At 45.4% G+C, this 23,990-nt stretch overlaps 1 protein-coding gene and 1 long non-coding RNA gene across 3 annotated transcripts; both read left to right on the plus strand.

Moving 5' to 3' along the window:
• The first annotated feature begins 5,278 nt into the window (after positions 1 to 5,278).
• LOC124063684 lies at positions 5,279 to 6,479 on the plus strand. The gene is made up of 5 exons (XR_006844132.1): positions 5,279 to 5,358; positions 5,611 to 5,676; positions 5,777 to 5,826; positions 5,975 to 5,993; positions 6,267 to 6,479. It is a non-coding gene; the product is annotated as an uncharacterized LOC124063684 (long non-coding RNA).
• Positions 6,480 to 10,420: 3,941 nt separating this feature from the next.
• ccdc135 (coiled-coil domain containing 135) lies at positions 10,421 to 22,380 on the plus strand. 2 transcript variants are annotated; one of them, XM_046397632.1, is made up of 18 exons: positions 10,421 to 10,580; positions 11,737 to 11,882; positions 12,610 to 12,775; positions 12,862 to 12,987; positions 13,386 to 13,580; positions 13,712 to 13,858; positions 14,396 to 14,614; positions 14,989 to 15,129; positions 15,572 to 15,641; positions 16,151 to 16,279; positions 16,454 to 16,582; positions 17,214 to 17,422; positions 17,521 to 17,736; positions 17,821 to 17,931; positions 19,342 to 19,452; positions 19,537 to 19,731; positions 21,037 to 21,197; positions 21,871 to 22,380. In XM_046397632.1, exons 2-18 carry the CDS (start codon positions 11,737 to 11,739, stop codon positions 21,956 to 21,958), a joined length of 2,559 nt encoding a protein of 852 aa, XP_046253588.1. In that variant the 5' UTR covers positions 10,421 to 10,580; the 3' UTR covers positions 21,959 to 22,380. The 2 variants fall into 2 exon arrangements, with proteins under 2 accessions (XP_046253588.1, XP_046253587.1); XM_046397631.1 differs by having other exon boundaries at positions 10,425 to 10,580; positions 17,214 to 17,428.
• Positions 22,381 to 23,990: the final 1,610 nt, after the last annotated feature.

The raw sequence follows: 23,990 nt of genomic DNA on the forward strand, positions 1-23,990 counted from the left end.
ATGGTCATTGGACCGTTATGAAGGATACCACCCATGGAACATTGCACAATGCAGCCATTTGCACAGAACTAAACGAGAACATGGCTAAACGAGAACGTGCCGGGCCCAACCTTCCAGATCGACGGCCGGCTTCTCTTCCGAGCGGACCGCAGTCAGCTGTCGGGGAAAGCTCGCGGGGGCGGACTATGCGTCTACGTCAATAAAGGTTGGTGTACAAACTGCACAAAGGCTAACAGCCACTGCTCTGAGGCGATAGAGTATATGACGGTGAAATGCCGGCCACACTATCTGCCTCGGGAGTTTACGGCGGTGTTTGTCATGGCTGTTTACGTCGCGCCGGGTGCTAATGCTAGCGAAGCGCTACGCGAGCTACACAATAACATCAGCTCGCTCCAGAACAAGCACCCGGAGGCTTTCTACGTGGTTGCGGGAGATTTCAACCACGTAAACCTGACAGACACTCTGCCTAAGTTTTACCAGCATGTCACCATCCCGACACGGGGAAATAACACGCTGGACCGTGTTTACACAAACAAACGAGACGCATACAGAGCTGTCCCCCACCCCCACCTCGGCTTCTCCGACCACATCTCCGTCATGCTGGTTCCTGCCTACCGTCCTCTGCTCAAACGCCACACGCCGACACAGAGGACCATCACCGTGTGGCCCAGCGATGCTGTCCCTGCACTACAGGACTGTTTTCAGCGCACAGACTGGCAGGTCTTCATGGAAGCGGCTGTCCGTGAGGGAGAGGTGGACCTGGAGGACTACGCATCTGAGAAGAGTGAAGAGGGCCAAGACCGCATACGCCCAGAGGATCCAGGGACACTTTGCGTCCAACGATCCACGGAGCATGTGGAGGGGCATAAAGTGCATCACAGACTATAAGACCAAAGATGCACAATGCCTCACGGACCCCTCACTGCCTGAAGCCCTCAACAGCTTCTTCGCCCGCTTTGAGGACCCGGACGCCCCCCTCAGCACCAGACTCACCCCCCCACCTGGTGAAGAGCCCCTCAGCGTGACCCCAGCAGAGGTGAGGAGGACCCTCCAGAGGATAAACTCACACAAAGCTGCAGGTCCCGATAATATCCCAGGGCGGGTGCTGAAGGGCACACCAGCGCCTCTACTTCCTCTGAGGCGTGCCGGACTGGGGAGCTCAGTCCTGACATCCTTCTACAGACGTGTGGTGGAGAGTGCTGTCCTGTGCTCCTGCATCACTGTGTGGCACGGCAGCTGCTCTGCAGCAGAGAGGAAGGCTCTGCAGAGGGTGGTGAAAGCTGCACAGAAGACTGTGGGACACAGCCTATCCACCACCACAGACATTTACACCTCCAGGTGCAGGAAAAGGGCCTCCTGCATCATGAAGGACCCCACCCACCCCTCACACAAACTGTTTGCCCCTCTGCCCTCAGGCAGGAGGCTGCGGAGCATCAAGAGCAGGACCACCAGACTGAGGAACAGCTTCTGGGAAGAAGCTGTGAGACTGTTGAACTCTGGAGGACCTCTGTAGCCCCTGCCGCCACCCCCATACCTCACACCCCACACACACACACACACACACACCCTTCCCGACAACCACCCACGGAACATTGCACAATGCAGCCATTTGCACAGAACTCTGAACTACTCATTTCATTTGCACTACTGTCGTTCATTTGCACTACTCCGCCATTTGCACAATATCGCAGTACTGTGGATATCTCTTATTCTGATTGTTTTTTTTATATGTATATAGTGTTGTTTATATTTATTTGCATTAGGTATTTTGTTAGGGGGCGGCACGGTGGTGCAGTGGTTAGCACTGTCGCCTCATAGCAAGAGGGTTCCAGGTTCGAATCCCGGTCCTGTATGTTGGCCCTGCGATTGACTGGCGACCGGTCCAGGGTGAACCCCGCCTCTCGCCCGTGGTCAGCTGGGATAGGCTCCAGCCCCACCCGCGACCCTGACAGATAAGCGGTATAGAAAATGGATGGATGGATTTTGTTAGGTAATTGGACTTAACCGGGACCGGGCAAACTAATTTCGTTCCACCTGTTTCTACATGTGTGAAATGACAATAAAGCTCCTTGAATCCTTGAATCCTTGAATGTAACTCGTCTCTGCGTTGTATATTTTTTTTAGTGAAAAGCCAACTCAGTGAATTTGGTTCAACTCACCATTTATTGCCCATATCCTGGGAAAACAGGAGCAAAAATGTCTCACAGGCAGGACTGTAATAAACCACGACGTGACGAACACACACTGAAATACACAAACTAAGATTAGCCATTATTGTAGCATTTAAACTAGCGACTTTCCTTTAATTGGGTGCACTTAAACATATAAAAGTAAAATGGAAAAATTAAAAATACAATGGACAGTCTAGTTGCTGTCGCATTTAAGAAATGTCAAGCCATACAAATACTATATAAATTTACAGTGTAGAATAAGTTCATCCTTTTATTAGCAGACCTTATTACGACACGACTCACCACATGGACAGCATGGAGCAAACTGTGTTATCCCAATGGCAAGTGGAACAACAATAACGCCAAGGGAAGTTATTACCCTGTTACAGAGGCATCACAGTACATTTGATTTGCACATCCAGGGGAAAGCTCATTCACACATGGTAAAATATTCAATTCAAACTACTTACATGGCATAGAAGAACTCTTTCCAACAGGATCTGGAAAAATGTGAAAAAAGTGGAGCAAGAGAACAAGAGAAGAGGGGGAAAAAACAGCTTCTCCTGGTGATGGGTGCTGACGACGCCAGGATCTCCTGGATTGCTGACTACTTGACAGGCAGGCCACAGTTTGTCCGGCTGGGCAACGTCCTGTCTGATGTGGTGGTCAGTGATGTAGGAGCTCCACAGGAACTGTGCTTTCTCCCTTCCTCTTCACCTGATACACCACTGACTTTCAGTACAACTCTGAGTCATGTCACCTGCAGAAGTTTTCTGATGACTCAGCTGTTGTCGGGTGTATTAGAGAGGGAGAGGAGGGCGAGTACAGGACACTGGTGGACAACTTTGTAGAGCGGTCCGAACAGAATCACCTGGAACCGAATGTCAACAAGACCAAAGAGATGGTGATCGACTTCAGGAGGAAGGGGACGCCTTCATGGCCACTATGGATCAGAGGGGAGGTGGTGGAGGAGGAGGTGGAGGACTACAGATACCTGGGTGTGGTGATCGGCAACAGACTGGACTGGACATCTAACACCGAGGCGGTGTACAAGAAGGGGATGAGCAGACTCTGTTTCCTGAGGAAGCTGAGATCCTTCAACGTGTGCAGCAAGATGTTGGAGATCTTCTACCAGTCTGTTGTTGCCATTTTCTCTGCTGTTGTGTGTTGGGGCAGCAGCATCAGAGCCAGCGACGCTAACAGACTTGATAAGATCATGAAGAGGGCTGGCTCTGTACTCGGTCTCAGGCTGGAGTCTGTTGAGACCGTGGTGGGGAGCAGGACGCTGAACAAACTGTTATCCATGGTGGACAACGATCAGCACCTCCTCCATCACACAGCAGACAGACAGAGGAGCACCTTCTCCCACAGGCTGCTACAGGAAGTCTCTCCTGCCACACGCCATCACACTGTACAATAACAGCTAAACTCTGCTCATAACATACAGTCATTGCGTACTTTATATGTTTTTACACACTTGCTTCACTGCACCTTACATTCTATTTTTGCACAGCAGCCAATGCTGTTTATTTGTTGTATATACATTTTGTATTGCTTTGTATATTGCTATTTTAACATAATTTACGCAGATTGTTCTTTTTCTTTTTACGGCATCGTCACTGTGTGTAATGCTGCTGCTGCTGCACTGTAATTTCCCAGCCTGGGATCAATAAAGTATATCTATCTATCTATCTGAGTATGAAAGCGGCATCCTGGAAAGAGAGCGTCGCCACTTTGTCAAACACACGACTGTATAAAGGATGTCACTCTGTGGGCACAAACACTTATCACTGAGCACAGCTCATTGGCAAATGTTTGCATTTTGTTTTTATTCACTTTTCACAGAGCGTCCCAGCTTCTTTGCATTCGGAGTTGTACTGTGCGTCGACAACTACGCAGTATTTAGCAATGAAAAGGTCCCCATGGCTGTCACGCGTGACTTTTGACAAAAGAGCGCTCCTCGTCAAATAGCCTCGTCCCGAGTACACGCTGAAGGGTTTGTTCATGGCGACGTAAGGGAACTAACTTTACTCAGCTGCTCTCCTTTAATGTGTCATATACAAACAGAGTGAAATCATTCGCAAACGAACCGTGTTTGCCGACGATAACGTCTCCACAGAGTGATCCTGAGCCCGTGGAGTAATGTCCTTTATCCCGTCACGTGTTTCACAAAGTGCTGACCCTCGCTCCATCCTTGCCTGGGAACAAGTGAGCCTATCGAAGATGCCCCTTGGACACCCAGTCACGTTGAAACAGCCCCATCCTGGCTACACACTGAAGCGTTGGTTCATGGTGATGTAGACCAGTTAACCCACTTGTTACCAATGAACCTGTTAACCTGTGGACTGCTCCAAACAGGTGTTTCTCAAGCACTCCATGACTTTCCCAGTCTTTTCTTGCCCCTGTCCCACCTTGTGTGGAATTCGGAATAAGCATACGTTTCCAAAAATCAATGAAGTTGAGGTAAAGCATGAAGCGCAGTGTCTTTGTCCTGTTTTCAGCTGAGTATATGTTGAAAGGGATTAGCAAATGATCACACTTTGCATTTTATTTATGCTGTACACTTTGTCCCAACCTTTTTGGAATGGAGACTGTGAAGGTGTGGAAGGTACGAGCAACGCAGCCAAATTTCTCTGTTATTGGCTGCAAGAACCAACACAAAAGTCCTCATCTACTGCCACCATCTGAAGATGTCAAGACCCAGCGGATTACTTCGATTTTGGATGGAAAGACGAAATCTGGCTGCGCATTTTATCGTTCCTCTGTCTTCTTCTTCTGCTTTGTCAGCGAGGGCCGGCATCCGTAAAAGGCTCAAGGATGGATCGAATACCGGCCGTCTGTGACCGCTTGCTTGGCAGCTTTGATTAAATTTGATTAGCGGCCGGCGGCTAATCAGTCCAGGCTAGTGCGGGTCATATTTCTTCTCTGTTACATACAGCGCTGACTGAGTGGTTTAGCCACAAGCTGTTGACGATCCCAAACAGCCCACGGGGCAACGTCTCTCCAAACAGCACAAGGTTTAACGATACTGTTTAACGAAGGGTAACATTATAGTAGTTAAACACGTCCCTGTGATCAAAGCAAAGGGAGGTGAAGATAAGGTATATAAGCACTGGATTTCCCTCTCAAAGACACTCTGCTACCTGCTACTGCTGCAAGTGCAAACTCACCTGATCGTCACAACAAGGTACGTCTCTCATTCTTACCTTTCATCATGGCATCAGCTGTTTAGATTCTACAGAAAACATTTCTGATCTTTATTACATTTGGCGTTCACGTCAAGAGAAAATCCTCTTTTCATGTGTAATTCTTTTCAAGGCCTTGTTTGTGCAAAACATGTTTTCATTCTATCCTTGTACATCACCAAAAGAGCAGTTTAGAAACTGTTGTGTTAATGTTGTCATTTAAGTTCACATTTAAACACTGAGTCTTTGCACAGATGGATTTTAGTATGGCGGTTCCTCTCTTCACGGCTACGGCCTGTGGAATGTCGCTTGAACCAGGTGTAAGTAATGTGCACAATGAATTATTCATTTGAAAAAAATGACCTTTACCTTTGATTGTAAACTTAAACCAATTTTGAAACTCTGTGTGTCTTTACACAGGTCGTGTTTATAATCCCCCTCTGCACTGGGGAATACTGATGGGAGCACATGTAAGTAATCTGCACACTAAATGATTCATGTTAAAACAGATCTTTGGTGCTGAACAAAAACCCTTTTTTAATTCAAGCGTAAAGTTCCAAATAAAGGCAGATCCAAGCTGAGTGGGGTTCAGTAAAGATCTTTTCTTTATCTTCACAGGCATCCGACACATCTACAGGTTGGTTCTCCTCTGAATTGTTGCTCCGTCCTGCTTCTTTGTGACTGCACTTCAACTTATTGATCAGCCTGCAGAAATCATTTGACTTCTACATTGGATTCTTGTTGCTTATTTCATATCTTTGTTGCAGCTGTGAAGCATTTTCTAACAACAGTTTTGCAGAAGGCTTTAGAAATAAAGTGGGACTTACTGAAGTGAGGAAAGACAAACGATGTGAGCGTGAAAACTGGGTAGCGGAGACCTCTGACGTGCCGTTATTGTTTCTGTCCACAGGGAGAGATGATGGCAGCCATAGCGACTGTGATGGGAAGGCCTCCTCTTTCTGTGCCAGGCACCTGTGAAGATCCCCACCAGGTGCTGACACACGTGCCATCAGGATCCCCACTGATGATGTCACTTCCAGCAGTATGACATCACTGCTGGCAAATCTATTGACAGTTCTGATGAAATTTCAGCACAATCAATAAACAGATGCAAACTCCCCAATAATCTGTCTGGCCTCTTAATATGACGTCTCGTCCAACGAAGCTCAACAGATCTCTAAAACAGCTGAACATTTGCAGTCGAGCAAACCATCGGATTGTGGTTCCGTATGAAAAACATCAGAAAATCACAGCACCAAATCAAGCTTTGTTGTAAAGCCCAGAGCCCCTGACCACAGCACTGACAGGAGAAGTGACCTGACAGACTGACTGCTGTCTGACTGCAGGACACCATCTACAGGACATGTCCAGCAGGTCCACTAGAATATGATTAGATGGGAAAATTCAGTGCCAGCATTTATTTTAGGTGAACAATGAAATAACATCTGAGCTAATAAGAGGAAAAAAAGTGGAGTCAATGTCAGAACGGGAAAGCTTCATAAACATTTGTAGATGTAGATGCTGCACAGATTACAATGTAAAACCAAGTCCAGTCGTAGACTTCAAGGTGTCACTGCAAAGTGGATCAGCTGAGAAGCTGCCTCCCCAGCCCTGGTGAATGCATGTTGTGAGTCAGGAGGAGTCGGTCCAGTTCATGTACATGTTTCTGTGTAGATTCTCCAGCAGCCGAGTGATGTTTGACCCGTGCTGTTGGTTTAAAATCCGTCTTTCCCTCACACGCTCCCTGTAGCGATGCTGTGGACATCCTGCTCCCTCAAGATGGTCTTAACTCCTTCCTTCAGCTCTCCTCTGTAAACACTCAGCATTTATAACCGTCTGTTATGAACAAGACCGACAACGAGCTTGTCCGTCATCGGCGGCCGACCACTTTATTACACGTGGATGCTTGTTGTGATGAGGCAGCTGCTGAAACCGGCTGCTCCAGTCTCTGTAAGACACTGCAGTCCAAATGTTAGATCTGTCTCAGTTTTTCAACTTTCAAACATGTAAGTTTCTCCTACATTTATCTAAAACAAGTTAAAACATTGTGCGGTATCAGAAATACCTTTATCAACCTTCTTACTTTATGTAGCAGGATGAGTTGTCTCATGCCTGAAACGGTTGTCTGGGTCCCTGGCGGCGTATTGCCACTAGAGGGCACCTTAATGTGTAAAAGGGAGACAGTCAATGTCAATGTCAAACGTACAGCTGGCTTTCATGCTAATTTCTTTTTTTTGAACAATATTTTAATTTTCAAAAAGAACAGGGCATACAAAAAGAAGAACATACAAAACTTTTGTTAATTAACTAATTGTTAATTTGTTAAGTTAATTTATTACCTCTATATTTTTTTATAACTCTTTTTGCTTTTTGCACTCTTTTTCTGTTCTTGTGAGCTGCCATGACAAGTAAATTTCCCCACTGCGGGATCAATAAAATTCATCTTATCTGATCTTAAAACACATTGACAATTCCGCAAAATAAATAAATAAATAAATAAAATAATAATAATAATAATTCTAAAATAAAATTGTCACGCTCAGTAACCTTGCAGATAAATATAATGTTGTTGTCGCTTGAGAAAGTCCATTAAGGGTGTCCACACCTCTTCAAATTCTTGCACTTTACCCCTAATCACATAGGTCAGTTTTTCTAATGTAACACACATTGCCATCTCTCTAATCCAAGACTGTGTAGAGGATACTTCAGTCTCTCTCCAGGATAGAGCAATCATCCTCCTGGGGAGGCAGGAGGCCAATGTTGATCAGAGTCTTACACTTGGAGTTAACAGAAAAGCAATCTGGGTAGTTTTGGACATTCCCATACACAATGTATTAAAGTACCTTTCTCAGTGAAACACTTCACACGTGTGTCAGGAATACTAGTTTCTCTGGGGTTATGTACGTCCTCATTAGCCACTTGTGTTGTAACAGTTTCATCCGAGTTTTAATGGTTTGTGTCTGAGCTCTCAAACAAGCTGTCACCCACTCATCTTCTGCAATATCTTCCTTAATATCCAAACTCCATGCCCTTCTTCTGTCATGACTAGATTCCACATCATGTGAGATAAATGCTGTGTATAATATAAAAATTTGCCATTTCATATGTTGTAACACAATGCCCTCAAGGCAGGACAGCAGCGGCTCACATGTAGCCCGATGATGCTTTGACAAGATGAAGAGCTTCAATTTTAAGTATTTAAAAAGTGCTTCTTTGGAATTGAGTATTTCAAACAAAGGTCGTTAAATGTTAGTAAAGTGTCCTGAACATATAAGTCTCCAGTTTGTTGCACCCCCCTATCGGACCAAACCAGAAAACCACCATCTGCCCTGCCAGGAGTGAACTGCACGTTACCCCAAGTAGGTGAAAATTGAGAGCTGGGGGGTATATCACCAACATATCTATGAGCTTTAAACCATATATCAATAGAGTTTTTAAGGAAGGGATTTGTTGTGTTTTTCTTTCATGTTTTAAAATCTGCTGAATGTAAATATATTCTTAATGGCAGCTTTGATGTTGATGCTTGTTTGATATAAGCCTATGATGGAGGAGCATGTGTAACAAAATAAAACAGCACTGCGTAGCTGAGCGGCCCAGTAATACCAGTGTAAACAGGGCAGCTTTAATTTCCCCCCCGCCGACACACACACACACACACACACACAAAATTGGCACAAAATTTTGCACTAACAGCCCTGTTTTATTATAACAATATAAGTGAAACAGATATCTATCAATTGCACAAATCCTTAAATAGAACATTTGAAAATCACATTTGAGAGAGTCCAGTTATTCAACTATTGCAATTACAACAGGAAACAAAAGACAATTAACACAATTCTGCACAAAACAGTATAAGTTATCAGAACTTAAAAAATATACTCTATATACATAAATGTGGCAAAAATATATACAATCAGATATATAAAACAAACATCCATCCATCCATTTTCTATACCGCTTATCCATCAGGGTCGAGGGGGGGCTGGAGACTATCCCTATAAAAGAATCAATAATATAAAATATTAAGAATAATATACAAATAAAATATAGAATAAATATTCTAAATTACACAAATGTAGCAAATGTAGCAAAGTAGGTGTAGCAAATGACAAATGTTCATCTTTGAAACTACCGACACATATGAAAATCCCGTCGGCTAATTACAGGACCCGACGTGATGGAAATGAATAATAAGTGAACTTGTAACAGTTTTGTTGCAAAGCACAACCTTATGGTGAAATTAGATGTGCTGTTTGTTAAGACGAATTACTGTTGTATAAGCTTAGCAAGAAGGCTAACGAACATATACCACCAGTTAACATTAGCCCTTCATTCATGACATGGATACTGTGATCATACAGAGAGAACAGAGCAAACCTTCATCTTTTGCTCGTTGCTCCTCCTCTTCTTTTCTTTTTTTGGGGCACCTGATGGCTTTGACCTTCTTCTGTCCGTCTCTGTGTTTACTCGACAATCAACAAATTTCTCAACGCTGTCACTCAGGACCAGGAGTCAAGACTAAACCAATTCACCTTGATGACCACATAACTGTTTTGTATTACCTGTTTTTACTTGGCCGTTTCACACAATTCAGAAAAACAAAAACGTGCAGGAGTTATAGGCCTGTACTTATAATATTATGAATGAAATGTGCGTTATATGGAAGAAAGTCAAGGTGTGGCTGACTTTAGCCATTTTATACAGTGGACCCCCCCGGCCGTTCAATTTGGGAGAGACCCAGAGGTGAGCTGTCCCCGCCCCCCTCCCCTTTACCTTTCTCACACACAGCTTCAGTGCACGGCGCCTTCTCAGCAAGCAGGTGCGCTCCTGCAGCTGCAGGGGGCGCCAACTTGCCGATTCCCCACACAGTGATATCACAAATAATAGAAAACCATGTAGCGGCGCAGATTGTTTTCTTTTCCAAGCGCTCGTGCCGACCCCCCACGCCAACCCCCTTGTGTCATGATAAAATGACAAATAAAATCCTGAGACCAGGATCCGAAATGTGCTTTTTTTGGTCGTGTTTGTTTTTAAGCGTGTTCATTGTGTTTTTGTAAAGTTTTACCACCTCCGACAGCACCTGAAGGCAACGTGTCGTGACGCCCGCACGTCTCGCTGTTACCATGGACACGCAGTATTCTTACCCAGTTTCAGTTGTTCAACGGAACTTGACGATAGTAAACCGAACAGGGAAAAGAGAGATTCTGCCAGCGAAGTGCGGGTGAGAAAAGGGTCATGTTGTTCCAGGGAAGGTTTGAATAGTTTCGGAAGAGTTTTAGAGGTTCTCCCGCCTGACTCGATGCGCTGAATTTGTGTGTTAGTCGAGCTGTTTTATTCCGCTTAACAACAATGATTTACACCAGCATTTGTCACCACAAGTACTCCGTTTCTAAAAAGCACTTTACAGTGTTTTTCTCTGTCTGTTTTAAAGTATACAACGTACTACTAATTTCATTGCGATATCCACCCTGTAAGGCTACCCTAACAGTGACACGTCATTAATTAAATAGGAATAAAAAGTCTGTCTTCACGTCTGGAATTCTTCCTTCATGCACACATATTTCAGAGGTTAGTACTTTATTGATACCGTCTAACTACGAAATATAATCTGACGTGTTCACCAAATTTGAATTCTTTATACCCAATTCAATTCAATTCAATTCAATTCAGTTTATTTATATAGCGCCAATTCACAACAAAAGTTATCTCATGACACTTTCCAATTAGAGCAGGTCTAGACCAAACTCTTTAATTAAATTGTAAAATACAGAGAGCCCAACATTCCCCCTTGAGCAGCACTTGGCGACAGTGGCGAGGAAAAACTGCCTTTTAGAAGGCAGAAACCTCGGAGCAGACCCCGGGTCTAGGTGGGCGGCCATCTGCCTTGACCGGTTGGGTTGAGCGAGAGAGAGAGAGAGAGAGAGAGAGGGGTGGGGGTGGGTGTGAGAGAAGGAGCACACAAGCAGAGATGCATAGCAGCAGTAATAATACCAGAAGTATCGAAATGTAGATAATGATAATGACAGTGAAGCATACAGAAGGTATTATGGTGATTTTGATAACAATAGTAGTAACAATAATGGTAGTAGCTGTACTGAGTCGTAACAGATTTAAATCAGATTATGACTAAACAGTAGTAATTGCAGCAGGTTTTGAGCAGGACGACAGCAGGACCGCAGCAGGAGGTCCAGTCATGATCGATAGGAATCTGCGGGACAAGACTGTGGCTTGTGTTTAGATGAGAGTGAAAAGCCCCGCAAATGAGTTAAATTGTGTGTCGGTGTCAGCACAGCAGTGACTCGGGTTCAGGTTCAGAAATGATGACATCTGTGTGGGTACGTGAACTTCATTCAGTATGTTTGATGATTTCACCAAAGATGGAGACGGTGCTGGAGTCAGACAGTGAGGAGCGAGTCTGGATGCAGGAGGAGGAGGAGGAGGAGGAGGAGGAGGAGGAGCGAGTGCTGATGAACCTCGAGGGCACCCTGAGTCACATCCACGTTTCGGTTCCCAGCGAGCTTCTGTGAGTTCACAAACAGCCCTCACACACCGGCTCACAAAGTGGAGGAGGCCAGGAGCTGTCAGGGGCTGAACACTTGGCCGTATGGTCAGCATGCCTGTTAGTAAATTAAGGGTTGAAACAATTAGTTAGTCAAGTTAAGATTCATTGGGAACATTTTTAACATAACACAATTCACAGGATAATTGATAATACGATGATAATGAAAAGAATGACACTGTGTTGTCTCCGACGTGCCCTGACTGCACTTTATGCGTCAGAAGAGAATGTTTTACCTGTGACTCCTTGATGTTAGTGCCAGTAATGATTGTTTTCACCAAAAATTAATAGAAAAACAATTTTTATGATTATCCGTGTAGAGTTGAGCAAGGGCAACTGGACTTGATCATAATTTCTTGATGACGTTTCACCTCTCATCTGAGAGGTTTCTTGTTCATTTCTAATCAGGTATATTGACCCACTGACACCTGGACTCCTTAATCTTCAAATACAGATTTTTACAGGGCAGTCAGACATGGCTGGCGCAAACAGTTACGAGAGCCTTGAGAATTTCCCATCTGCGGGACTGATGAAGGCCTATCTTGCTGACAATAAAAGCCGCACATCTTGTTAAAATAGCTTCCCGTCTGATCCCGTCAATCAGAATCCGAAATACGTTATTGAACCCTGGGGGAAAGTGGGTGAAGGGGTGTGATGATGGGTGTCACAATTCAAATTCACTGCTCACCAGGCTGAGGTTGGACACAGACGAGCTATGTCCCGAGTCCTACAGGGTTAACTCTCCCGACGAGATGCGACTGTTGGCCATCGCAGACAGTTTCCAGCGTCAGTATTCACACTTGTGTCCCGAACGCAAACCACTGCTGCTCTGTCCTGCCAACGAGTGTGGCGTGAAGGTAACACTCACGGTCTGCTTACAGGAAGTGCTGATATACTGCACGTGTCCCTGTCTAACTCCTGCGTGTATTTTTCGAACTCTCAGAAGTTTGTGTCGACGACTCTTCAGCCCACGTCGACGACCTACCCTGAACTTTTCACCTGGGAGGGTTGTGCCTCCTTTGTGGCTGACTTCTTGTCTCTGGAGCCTCTGGAGCCACCTGTAGAGCTGGTCAGTGTGCAGAGATATCCATTTGATCCAGTTATTTGGGTGCCGGTTTGACATCCTGCTGGACAGATATATTTCAATATTTGTAAAACACACCTTGATAATGATGTCAGTTAACCTTGATGATGTCACTGCGACTTCAGCAGGGGAGGTTTCTCAGATATACATTAGTTTTCACAGGCTACTTCGAACAGTTCATGATGACTAAATTGACCTTTATATAAGTGAATGTCCCTTTAAAATGACAGAACAACACCTGAGAGACCTGTCAGCTTTACAGCCAGGTGGATGAAACAACCCTCAGTAAGAACACAGGCTGTGCAGTCGAGACTTGTTTTCAGTGTTGATGACATGTTGATGGTGTGTGTGTGTGTGTGTGTGTGTCGCCGCCGCCGCCTTAGCCCTGCTACCTGTTCTCCCCTACCTCGGTGCTGCACAGTCGGAGAGCCACATGTTTTGAGTTTGCCACCCTGCTGTGTAGCCTGCTGCTCGGCGCTCACTACGACGCCTACTGTGTCAGCGGCTACGCCACCAAAGAGATGTGCCTGCTGGACCAGAGCCTGCAGGAGTGCCCCCTGCTGGAAGCGGAGGTCAAAGTGTGTGCATACGTAACCTCCTACCTACTGTCAGTGAGCGGCTCGTACACAGGAATTTCCACCTCCAGTGAGACGGATGTTTGACTCATATATGTGAATGTGTCTGCTCGGTTGTGTGTTTGTATGTGCAGAGTGTGAGCTCAGGGCTGCAACTACAGGAGAATAAATACACAGTGAAACCTCTGAGGGAACTGGAGAGCCACTTTGTGATGCAGCAAGAGAAGAAGAAGCAGAACATCGAAGCTGCTTTGTTGCTTCAGAAACAAAACCTCCGGGAGGTAACATGTAACACCCAGCTCATTGATGTGGCTGTAGTTTAACTGTCGGAAAAGAACACAGAATGGCATCAGTAACAAAAGCCTGTAATGTATTGCATGTGAGAATCAGTTTCATTGTGTTAGCAACATATAAGACTTAGATTCATAAACAAACTAAAGAAATTGCGACACGGGATCAGAAAAATGCTGTTTGATGAGGTCGAGTATGAAGCGACTCGTGGTATCCGCCATCAACTGTATATAGAGATGGACGATCATTAATATTGTCCCTGTAATAAAAGCCGTCTGTGTAGATTCTCAGTCATCCAGGTCATCTTGCGTAGGAGAGCTTATGTTGGAACTGAACTGGATGAGAGGTGAAACATCTTCACTGTAAGTCCAGCCGCCCCAACTTAAGCTCTTTTACACAAAAGAGTGACAGCAGGTTTGTTGTCCTGATAAAACCAACACACACAAGCTGTGTTCCTGGGATAAAGCTAAAGTTATTAATACTTTTCCTTTTTTAAATTTTGACCTCCTCTGCCACCTCATAAACAGGAAAGACAGCGGCGACCTGCCGACCCCCTGCAGGGACTGCGGGTGCACTGTTGGGTGCTGGTGCTGTCAGGGAGTCGGGGCATCCAGGAGAACTTCTTCATCGATCCCCTGACCGGGAACAGCTACCCCACCGACGATGACAACTTCCTGGGCATCGAGAATGTGTGGAACAATCTCAACTGCTATGTCAACATGCAGGACTGCAGCCATGGCTGCACTGTGAGTCCCTGACACAAAATGCTGTCAGAGTCAACAGGGACTGAGACAGGGGGAGACTGTGCGACTTTACTCACGAGACACGGCGTTATTTAAATCCCCTGTGTTCTTCTGTGTTCTTCTACACGTTCAAAAGGGTTAGGGTTAGGGTCAGCATCTTACCATCTGAATAGTGTGCCCTTTAAACACTGAGTGCTATTTACACAGTGTGAGTGCTGGGCGTGAAAATAGCAACGACGCTTGTGCTGTGCCGCTTTTTGCTGGGCGGAAGATGGAGTCCAAAGCCGACAGACTTTCAGAGTAAATAGACTCGCCTGCACAGAATGTATTATGTTTTCTGTCTCTGTCTCTCTCTCTGTTTGTGTGTGTGTGTGAAGGATATGGTGTATGACCTGGAAGATTTAAATATGTGGGAGCCAGTCCTGTACGGTGCAACCAGCAAAAAGCAGCTGATTCTTGACGTCTTGAAGAAGAAGGAGGAGCGTAAGATGATGAGCAAAATCAACACTGATGAGGAGGTTTGCACACGTGTGTGTTTTCTGTGTGTCGATATGCGTTTATGTTTCTGTATGAGCGGAAGCAAGAAGACTACAACCGGGACAGCAGTGGACGTCAGCAGGCACACAAAGCAAAACTGATGACTTTCAACCAGCTTTGAAACACAAATGAACAATTTTAAACTACTCGTAATTCTACCTGCACCCAGAGCCCCCTGCTCGTTTGCCAACGAAAGTCAATCAGATTACACAAAAGCCGTTTTATGCCTTTTTTGAACTGCAGATTGCACTTTTTGTACGCCTGCCTGCACAGACACAAGGAGGGCAGAAGTCAGACTGAGAGAGAGTGTTCTGATAAATTCCCTCTGTGCTCCATCCCTGCGTCTTCACGAGAAGGAACGGAATAATAACACTACCTCACACTAATCACAGCCAAGACTTTGTGTTTGTGTTTGTTTTGAAGAACGAGGACCAGCGCCGAACCTTTGAGATGCCGAGATCCTGGGTCAGATACATCACTATCTCCAAAAAAGGTAGCGTAACTCCACGTGGGTACCGTTTATCTGATGGCGTAGTGTACTGACGCTGTGTACACCCGTCACCCGTTTGTTCTCAAAGTAAAGTTTGTTTGTCATTCCGTCTGTGAAGAATGACATTTCTTCAGCTCCAGAGAACAAAAACTGTCAAAACATTAAAGCAGCAACACAAAAACACACACTTGAAGCATCAGTGCATTTAGCATAGTGAATAAATACAAACATCAATCATTGCCCATCTTCAGTCCTCATCGTACTTTAACCAGAATAAGTGGCTTAAACCTGCATTCTTTCTAATGTCCAGCAGGGGGCGACTCCACTCTTTGCAAAAAGACGTGTGATCGTGCGTTAACTCAAGAGCAAAACGAGTCGACTTCTCCCCTGCTGTGTGTGTTATAGTGTTGGTTGTTGGTTCCAAGTCTTCTTCACGACAACATGATGTCCATCCATCCATTCTGGATCCTGCTTATCAGTCTGTAAACCGCTGCTTCTCTTTTCTCGTTCAGACCTGGAGAGCAGCTGGCCGGGAGGGAAGAAGGTGACCCACTACAGGAAAGCAAAGCTTGAAAAGTTTGCACCGTACCTGCGGTCCGATGGCCTGCTCACACGACGGACCACATACAGAGACCTGGACTGTGAGAAACTTCTGACTTCTTGAAAATAATTCTTTGGAGAAAAATTACAGGGAGGGAAGCAGCTTTGAGAGTATTTTTTGTCCTAGTGGTACAAGTAACGAGTTGTTTTAGACTTATGTCATTTGAATTTGTGTGTGTGTGTGTGTGTGCGCACGTGTGCGTGTGTGTTGGAAGACACTGAGGTTTTCTCAGTGAAGGAGTGGTTTCAACACAGAAACGACCACCTGGAGGAGAGGGAGGTCAACAAGGTCGACAACTCTACCACCGAACGCTTCAAACATGGACATCGTTTCCACCTTTTATGTAAATCCACACATTTTAACTGACCAATAGCAAGACAAACAAAACATTTGTGAGGTGAATTTTAGTCACGACGAGGTGTGAATGTGGTGCGTCTTCAGGATAAAATCTCTTCAGATGTTTTCATGCTGTAGTCGTTTGTTCATCCATCCTCCTTATTTGTGAGAACTTCTTTGCACACATGGCAAAATGCAGCTGCTGCAACACGCCAGTAATTCCCAGCATGTGTTGTAGTATAAACATGTAAAAATGAAAAAATCACAGATGTGGGTCAAAAGGCTTCAGCAGGACAGCAGGTGGTTTGGTTTGGCGCATTGAATAATTTCCTGAGTGAGTCAGAAAAGGCAAAGAGTAAAGCGAAAAGCGATCTTTAATAATCAACAAAATGCGTGTTGGGGAGAAACTCAAACTGAGAGGACTTGAGGTACACAATCAATCACAATCAGCTGAACGATGAGGCTGATGTGAAACGATCACATTAATGAAGAATATTACTTACAGCCACCGTGCGTAGAACTTGAAAATGTCTGACCTCAGTGTTGTCAGGACGTACACTTTGGAAATGAAATGTGCAGGCTCGTACGCCTCTCGTACGGACTCTTTGCTCAGTGTGAGGTCGGTTCGTTTCACCCAGTTCACAGGTGCACAGACTCTGAGCGCGAGATGGAGTTCAGCAGCGCTCGCGTCGACAATCTGGTGCGGAGGGTGGAGTCACCGGGTGAAATGACAGAGATCTTTGAGGGTCGGGACGACTTCCTGTACTACCGGCACGTCGTCTTCGATCGACACGTCCAGTTTTCAGGTTCAGGCGAAGACGCTGTTCCAGAAAGCCCACTGCTGCAGGTGGAAGTATGTCAACAAGACGCAAGAAGGTTTTACCATGAAAGACGACAGGATGCTTAAGTGTGTGTGTGTGTGTGTGTGCGTGTGTGTGCAAACAGAAAGTGGTGGAGCGTTTCCATAGGAACAGATCCAAACCAGCCAATGAGGATGTGGCAGAGCGAGTGTTCCTGCTGGCGCAGAGACAGATCGAGGTGACCTATCACTTAGAAGATCACCGATTTATCCCTTCAAAGAGGAGCTTCATCAAACCACGAGAGTCAACGGAAACAAAGAAGACGGAGAACTTTGCAGCGGACATGGTGTCCAGCTTCCAGGTACAGACGCACAGTGAGATGAGCTGCCTCTGTCATGATGCACTCCAGTTAGGACAGCACTCGTGTCTGTGTGTGGCGGTTTAGGTAGACCCATCTGAGAAGCCTCTCAAGACCCTGACTTTGTGTGAGATGCTGCTGGATCTGATGAAAGATGAGGAGAAGACGGTTCAGCAGATCAGGGAGTCGAAGAAAGAGGTAAGCACGTCCTCAGTGTGAGCAGTGCAGAACAGTGACTCAGACGTCAGCATGAGAAAGTGCCCGTGGTAAACTGCATGTTTGTCTGGAGGAGACTTGAAGCCATGTGTGCTGCGTTGCCGATGCTTTTCGGAAAACCCTGAAAGCCCCCCACCACTTAAAAGATGTTTCTCTTCTTTTTGCAGTAGTTGAATGTTTGACCTTCACTCTACACTGCAGACCTGGGCAAACTGTTCCACAAAGGGCCGGTGTGGCTGCAGGTTTTCTTTCCAACCAAGCAGCAGCACACCAGACTTGACTCATTTAATCAACTGATCTCAGTCTTCAGACAGTTGATTGGTCAAACGGTGTGCTCTTGGTTGGTTGGAGCAAAAACCCGCAGCCACACCGGCCCTTTGTGCCCAGGTCTGATACAGAATGATGTGTGTTCTCGCATCCATCTGAAGAAGAAGAAGAAGAAGAAGAAGAAGAATCAACTTTATTGGCAGTATATATATTTTTACATACACACACTGAATTCGTCTTCTGCATTTGACCCATCCTTAGTTGAACACACACATGCAACACCCGGCAAATTACATGCAGTGAAACACACACAGGAGCAGTGGGCAGCATCAGGCGCCCGGGGAGCATATTGGGGGGTTAAGTGCCTTGCTCAAGGGCACATCAGCCGGCTAATAGAGGGGGGGAGTATTTTTCGCATTAATCACTCCACCACACCCAAATTTTTCCTGCCCGTCTGGTGGGGGAATCGAACCGGTGACCCTCCGATCACAAGCCGCTTCTCCAACCTCTAGGCCACGGCTGCCCCAGGGAACTCACTCCAACGAAATTTGTTCTCTGCATTTAACCCACCCAAGTGACGTGCACACACAAACAGCAAACCCGGGGCAGTGGGCGACCGCGTGCAGCGCCCGGGGAGCAGTGGGGGTTAGGTACCTTGCTCAAGGGTACCTCAGCCATGGACACCGGGACAGGGAATCGAACCAGCGATCCACCGGTTACGGGTCCGACACCCTAACCGCTGATCCACGACTGCCTCTGTCGTGGATCTGCTCAAAGTGTCACTTTTCTCTGAGCACACTGACAATTCAGTTCTGAACAGCTGGAGCCACAGGCATGTCATGTGAAATGTAAGCTAGTCCTGGTCAGATGTTCAGTGTGAGGCTCGACGCCTCCAGTGCGCAGACACTGATAATGGACAAGCAGGAGATTCAGAGGCATGTCTAAAGTAGCCCCACTGATCTGTGAGACCAATGTCCTCACCAAAAAGGTTCCCAGTAGATCACCAGTGAGGACCTGATGACCAGCTGACGTGATGAGCCTGTGAACGTTACGTGACACTAGAGGTTATTTTGCTTCTTGTTCTGAAGGTGGGGAACACTTCTTTCTCCTCTCGTGTTTGAGCAGGTGAGAGACGTTCTGGCCCGCAGAGAACAGGAAGAAGGAGACGTTCGCCTTCATTTCTCACCGTGGACGACGACAGGAGTTACCGAGGCCCGCAGTCAGAGACAGGAAATGGTAGGAGGAACGCACAGGTTCAGTACGATCAGGCAAACGAACACGTCATCAGGACACGCTCACGTTGCCGTCGTCTTCTGTCAGGAGCGTCTGGCTGCAGAGGAGCAGAAGTGGCTGCAGGAGAAGGAGAAGGACATCCTGGCTCCCTTCCTGATCCGTCTCAACGCGGCAGAGACGCTGAGCGCCGAAGATGCCAGGCAGCTGCACCGCGACTGCTTGGCCGAGTTCAAACAGAGGCTGGTGGAGCACGCCAACCTGCTTCAGGAACGCTACGAAAAGGTGCGGTTGAAATGTGATTTAACCTGCAGCTGCTGTCACAGGTTCTGCTTTTGCTTCAGGTGCTCTCAGCGTTTGTGCTCTGCTCGGAAGGGAAAACTAAATCCAAGGTCCAGGGGCCCGAATCTCTCCAAGACGCTTAGCTGAGGCACAGAAACTCTTTCAGGTTAAAAGATAAACAAGTTCAGGAACAACATTAAGACGCTTACTGCACTGAACGTAGTTCTACAACAGTAAAATTCACTGTTGGAAACCAGAGTGAACACAGGAAAAGATTAAACTTCTAGAGGAATACAGTAAAAGAAATAACATCATAGAAAACAACACGCAACCACTTCAGCTGAAAATCAGCCAGCTGGTTAACATTTACAGAAATGTTGGTTAATACCCCTTGTCCTTACAAATAAGTCAATGCAATGAAATGAAACAGCAGGAAAAAGAAGAAAGCCGGCAAGGCAGTGCAAAAAATGACAAAACTTTGAGTGAACGTTAACTCACAGCTTCCTTGATGGACCTGTTCAGGTGAGGCCAACCAAGATGTGGCTGATGGGGAAATCCTGTCGTTCATAATGAAGTGTCTTCTCATTTATTAGCTGCTTCGCCCGGTCGCGTTACACTCACGATGCGTTCACTGTCTTCATACACTCAGCCATGCTGTAGTGAGGTCAGAGTCTGGGGTGCTTTATGTGTTTTTCCTTACTTTGGTTGGCCTTTCTAAGGCCTTTCATGCAGCAGTTTAAATAACTTTAAGGGATTCCTTCAGAGAAAGACCAAGATGAGGGAAAATAGTGAAATAATTCAGTGAACATTTGAGGGAAGCCTTAAGAAGAATACGAATCTTATTCAAGAATCAACTTTTATTGGCAGTATATATATTTTTACATACACACATACTGAATTTTACTACTGCATTTATCCCATCCTTAGTTGAACACACACATGCAACACCCGGCAAATTACATGCAGTGAAACACACACAGGAGCAGTGGGCAGCATCAAGCACCCGGGGAGCATATTGGGGGGTTAAGTGCCTTGCTCAAGGGCACATCAGCCAGCTAATGGAGGGGGGGGCATTTTTATCGCATTAATCACTCCACCACACCCAAATTTTTCCTGCCCGTCCGGTGGGGAAATTGAACCGGTGACCCTCCGATCACAAGCCGCTTCTAACAAGGACAAGGCTGAAGGGTGTTTGGTGCGTCCAATTCAGTTTTAAGGAAACTCTTGTGTAAGAAAGTCTACAGCTCTTCTGTCGTCTGACTTCCTGTACGCGTGTGTGTGTACATGTTCACCATAACATGTGTTTAGGATACACAGGAGCTGCAGAGGAAACAGCTGTGGTACCAGAAGAACCAGCTCAACATGACCAGACAGGATGAGGACGAGGAGGAGGACGAGGAGGAGGATTACCACACATACTGCTCTGACAAGACGCTCCGCATACACGTCACCAAGAAGCTGCTCATCATGTACTCACACTGAGACACACAGAGACACACACAGAAAGACACAGAGACACACACAGACACACGGAGAGACACAGAGACACACAGAGAGACACAGAGACACACACAGAAAGACACAGAGACACAGAGACACACACAGACACACAGAGACACACACAGACAGACGGAGAGACACAGAGACACACAGAGAGACACAGAGACACACAGAGAGACACAGAGAGACACACAGAGAGACACACAGAGAGACACACGGAGAGACACAGAGAGACACACAGAGACACAGAGAGACACACAGACACACACACGCGCACACACACACACAGACACACACAGAGAGACACACAGACACACACACACACACACACACAGACACACACAGAGAGACACAGAGAGACACACACACACACACACACACACACACACAGACACACACAGAGAGACACACACTCACACACACTCAGTGATCGATCATCACTACTTTCCAATCCATAAAATCAAACCAGACTTAACCAACAGATTCATTTATTTTTAAGACTTTGCCAGTAAAGTCTAAAGCAGTGGTGAGTCGTTCCTGGAATAAATGAGCAGGAAGTGGCCTAACAGCAATGTGTGTGTGTGTGTGTGTGTGTGTGTGTGTGTGTGTGTCTCTGTGGTTATACATGTGTGTTTGTTGCAGGCACAAGGAAGCAGCTCCTCAGAAGTACCTTCTTCTGGACCAGAAACTGAAGCGAGACCCTCGACTGTTTCCTCACCTGCTCACCTGAGCCACACACCTGTCTTCTTTAGACGTATGATTTTCGTCTCCAGGCTCATCCATAAATCTCCTTTCACACATTTTGCTTGTCTGTTCCCTCACACTCAGCGGGGGGCAGGTGTGTGTTATGTGTGTTAGATGGTTTTCTGTCAGCAGGCCTCAGCGCTGACTACTGAAAGTGTCTTTTAATATTTTGATTTTAATATTTTGACCTCTTGTTGATGATGGCTTCTTCCAACGCTTGTCTTCATGTCAAAGTATTTTCGACAGCAGCAGCTGGATTTACCTGAGGTTTGATTTGGATGTTTGTTAGGCGTGTCGCGATTCTCCTGAGTCTAGATTTTAAAGGTGCAGTCCGTGAGATCTGTGGTTGCTGCACTGACAACAGTCATTTATATTTTCAAATTCTTCTTTAAAAGGTTTGGCTGGTTATGAAGTGTGATATAAGTGCCTTTTTTTGTTTTTAGAATGTACCACGCTGAATTTAGATCATTTATTTAAAATGTAATAACAATATTTCGCCTGTCAATTAGGAACTGAAATTTTTCAGTTTTCAGTTTAGAATTGAAATAATGATATTTACTGTGCTAATGTGTCCCAGTGTTTTGGGACACCTCATAAGCAATGCAAGTTTACCTGTAAAGCACATTTCATACACAAAGTGTAAGAATGGACTAAATAAAAGAAATGCAAAATAAAGTGATAAAATGCAAATTAAATGAATAAAAACAACAATTTGAGAGGGGAACACTGAGTCAAAGGTGGTGCAGAAAACAGAGTTTTTAAGCTGTGTTTAAAGGCAGTGACAGTCCCGTACATTGTGCTCCATCTTCCCCCTGGGACGCTTCATTTGGTTGAAGACAGTCTGGTGTGGACAGTAGTTTGGACAAGCATGGACACGTCCCTGTGAGTCGTGTCTGAATCAGAATCAGAATTCTTTATTTGTCACATGTGGATGTGCATCCACAGTGAAATGAAAAAAACAACACTCCTTTTAACAACTGTGCAAAAATACAAGAGAATAGAATAAAATAAAAAATAAAGAATAAAGAATAAAAATGTAAAATAAAGTAAAGTAAAGATAGAGATCTAACCTCAGTAATGTAAATATACATAAATATACATATCGTATACATAGTATACATGTATGCATGTGTGTGTATGGGAGGGTGGGTTAAGTGGGGGAAAGAGAGTTCAGTGTCCTGATGGTCTGGGGGAAGAAACTCTTCCTCAGTCTTTCAGTTTTGGCCATGCGGGACCGGAGACGTTTCCCCGATGGCAGCCACTGAAAGAGTCTATTGTGCGGGTGGTTTGTGTCTTTTAAAATCCTCTGTGCACTGGATGTACACCTGCTGGCATACACCTCTTGCATGGAGGGCAATGCTGTCTGGACGTGAGTGTTTCTGCGTTGGTTACATGCAGTACCACACCTCATTCTCACCTGGCTGTTAAGGGTTGGTTTGCTTGAAGTGCTGCTTTAGTTTGTTTTAAATGATTTTCTCTCGTGTTTCTCACTTTAAAAAAACACTCTGATGTAGCTGTTAGATAATGTGTGGAATGTGTCAGATGTAAAGACATTTTCTATTATGACTGTGTCGTAGTTTGTTATATTGTTTTTCCTTTTTATTGTTCATACAGCAGTGTGGTTGAGTCACCGCTGTTAAGAGCTGTTGTATTTACTATTTTATAGTGTATTATAATCCATTTATATTAGTTTATACAAGTCATCAGTACTCAAGTCGACCGGTAAAGTTGAACGTTACACAAATACAGGGGTTTTTGCGGTTTTTGCCCGTTGCTTGAACACGTTTTGCAGAACTCGGCTCATTGTGTCAAAACTACACACAAGCAAATAAGACACAACACTGGGAAATAAATCATTCACTTCTACGTCAAATTGAAACTCTGCTATGAAAACCTAACAATCCTTTGTCAAAATGTCACTGAAGATCACTAAGTTCTTTGACCCTGATGCTGTTCCTCTCAAACGGGACCCTGTACAATTGCTTCATGGTCGTGTTGTGCTTTACCGAGATGTGTCT

This window comes from Scatophagus argus, chromosome 8, assembly GCF_020382885.2.
Source record: "Scatophagus argus isolate fScaArg1 chromosome 8, fScaArg1.pri, whole genome shotgun sequence".
NCBI lineage: Eukaryota > Metazoa > Chordata > Actinopteri > Scatophagidae > Scatophagus > Scatophagus argus.

What these genes read in the sequence shown, in the direction of transcription:
- ccdc135 (XM_046397631.1), top strand. Translation starts at nt 11,737, where the DNA reads ATGGAGACGGTGCTGGAGTCAGACAGTGAGGAGCGAGTCTGGATGCAG. An exon ending in CCAACGAGTGTGGCGTGAAG is followed by an intron (nt 12,776 to 12,861) that starts GTAACACTCACG and finishes TCGAACTCTCAG; the next exon opens with AAGTTTGTGTCGACGACTCT. An exon ending in TCAGGGAGTCGAAGAAAGAG is followed by an intron (nt 17,932 to 19,341) that starts GTAAGCACGTCC and finishes GTGTTTGAGCAG; the next exon opens with GTGAGAGACGTTCTGGCCCG.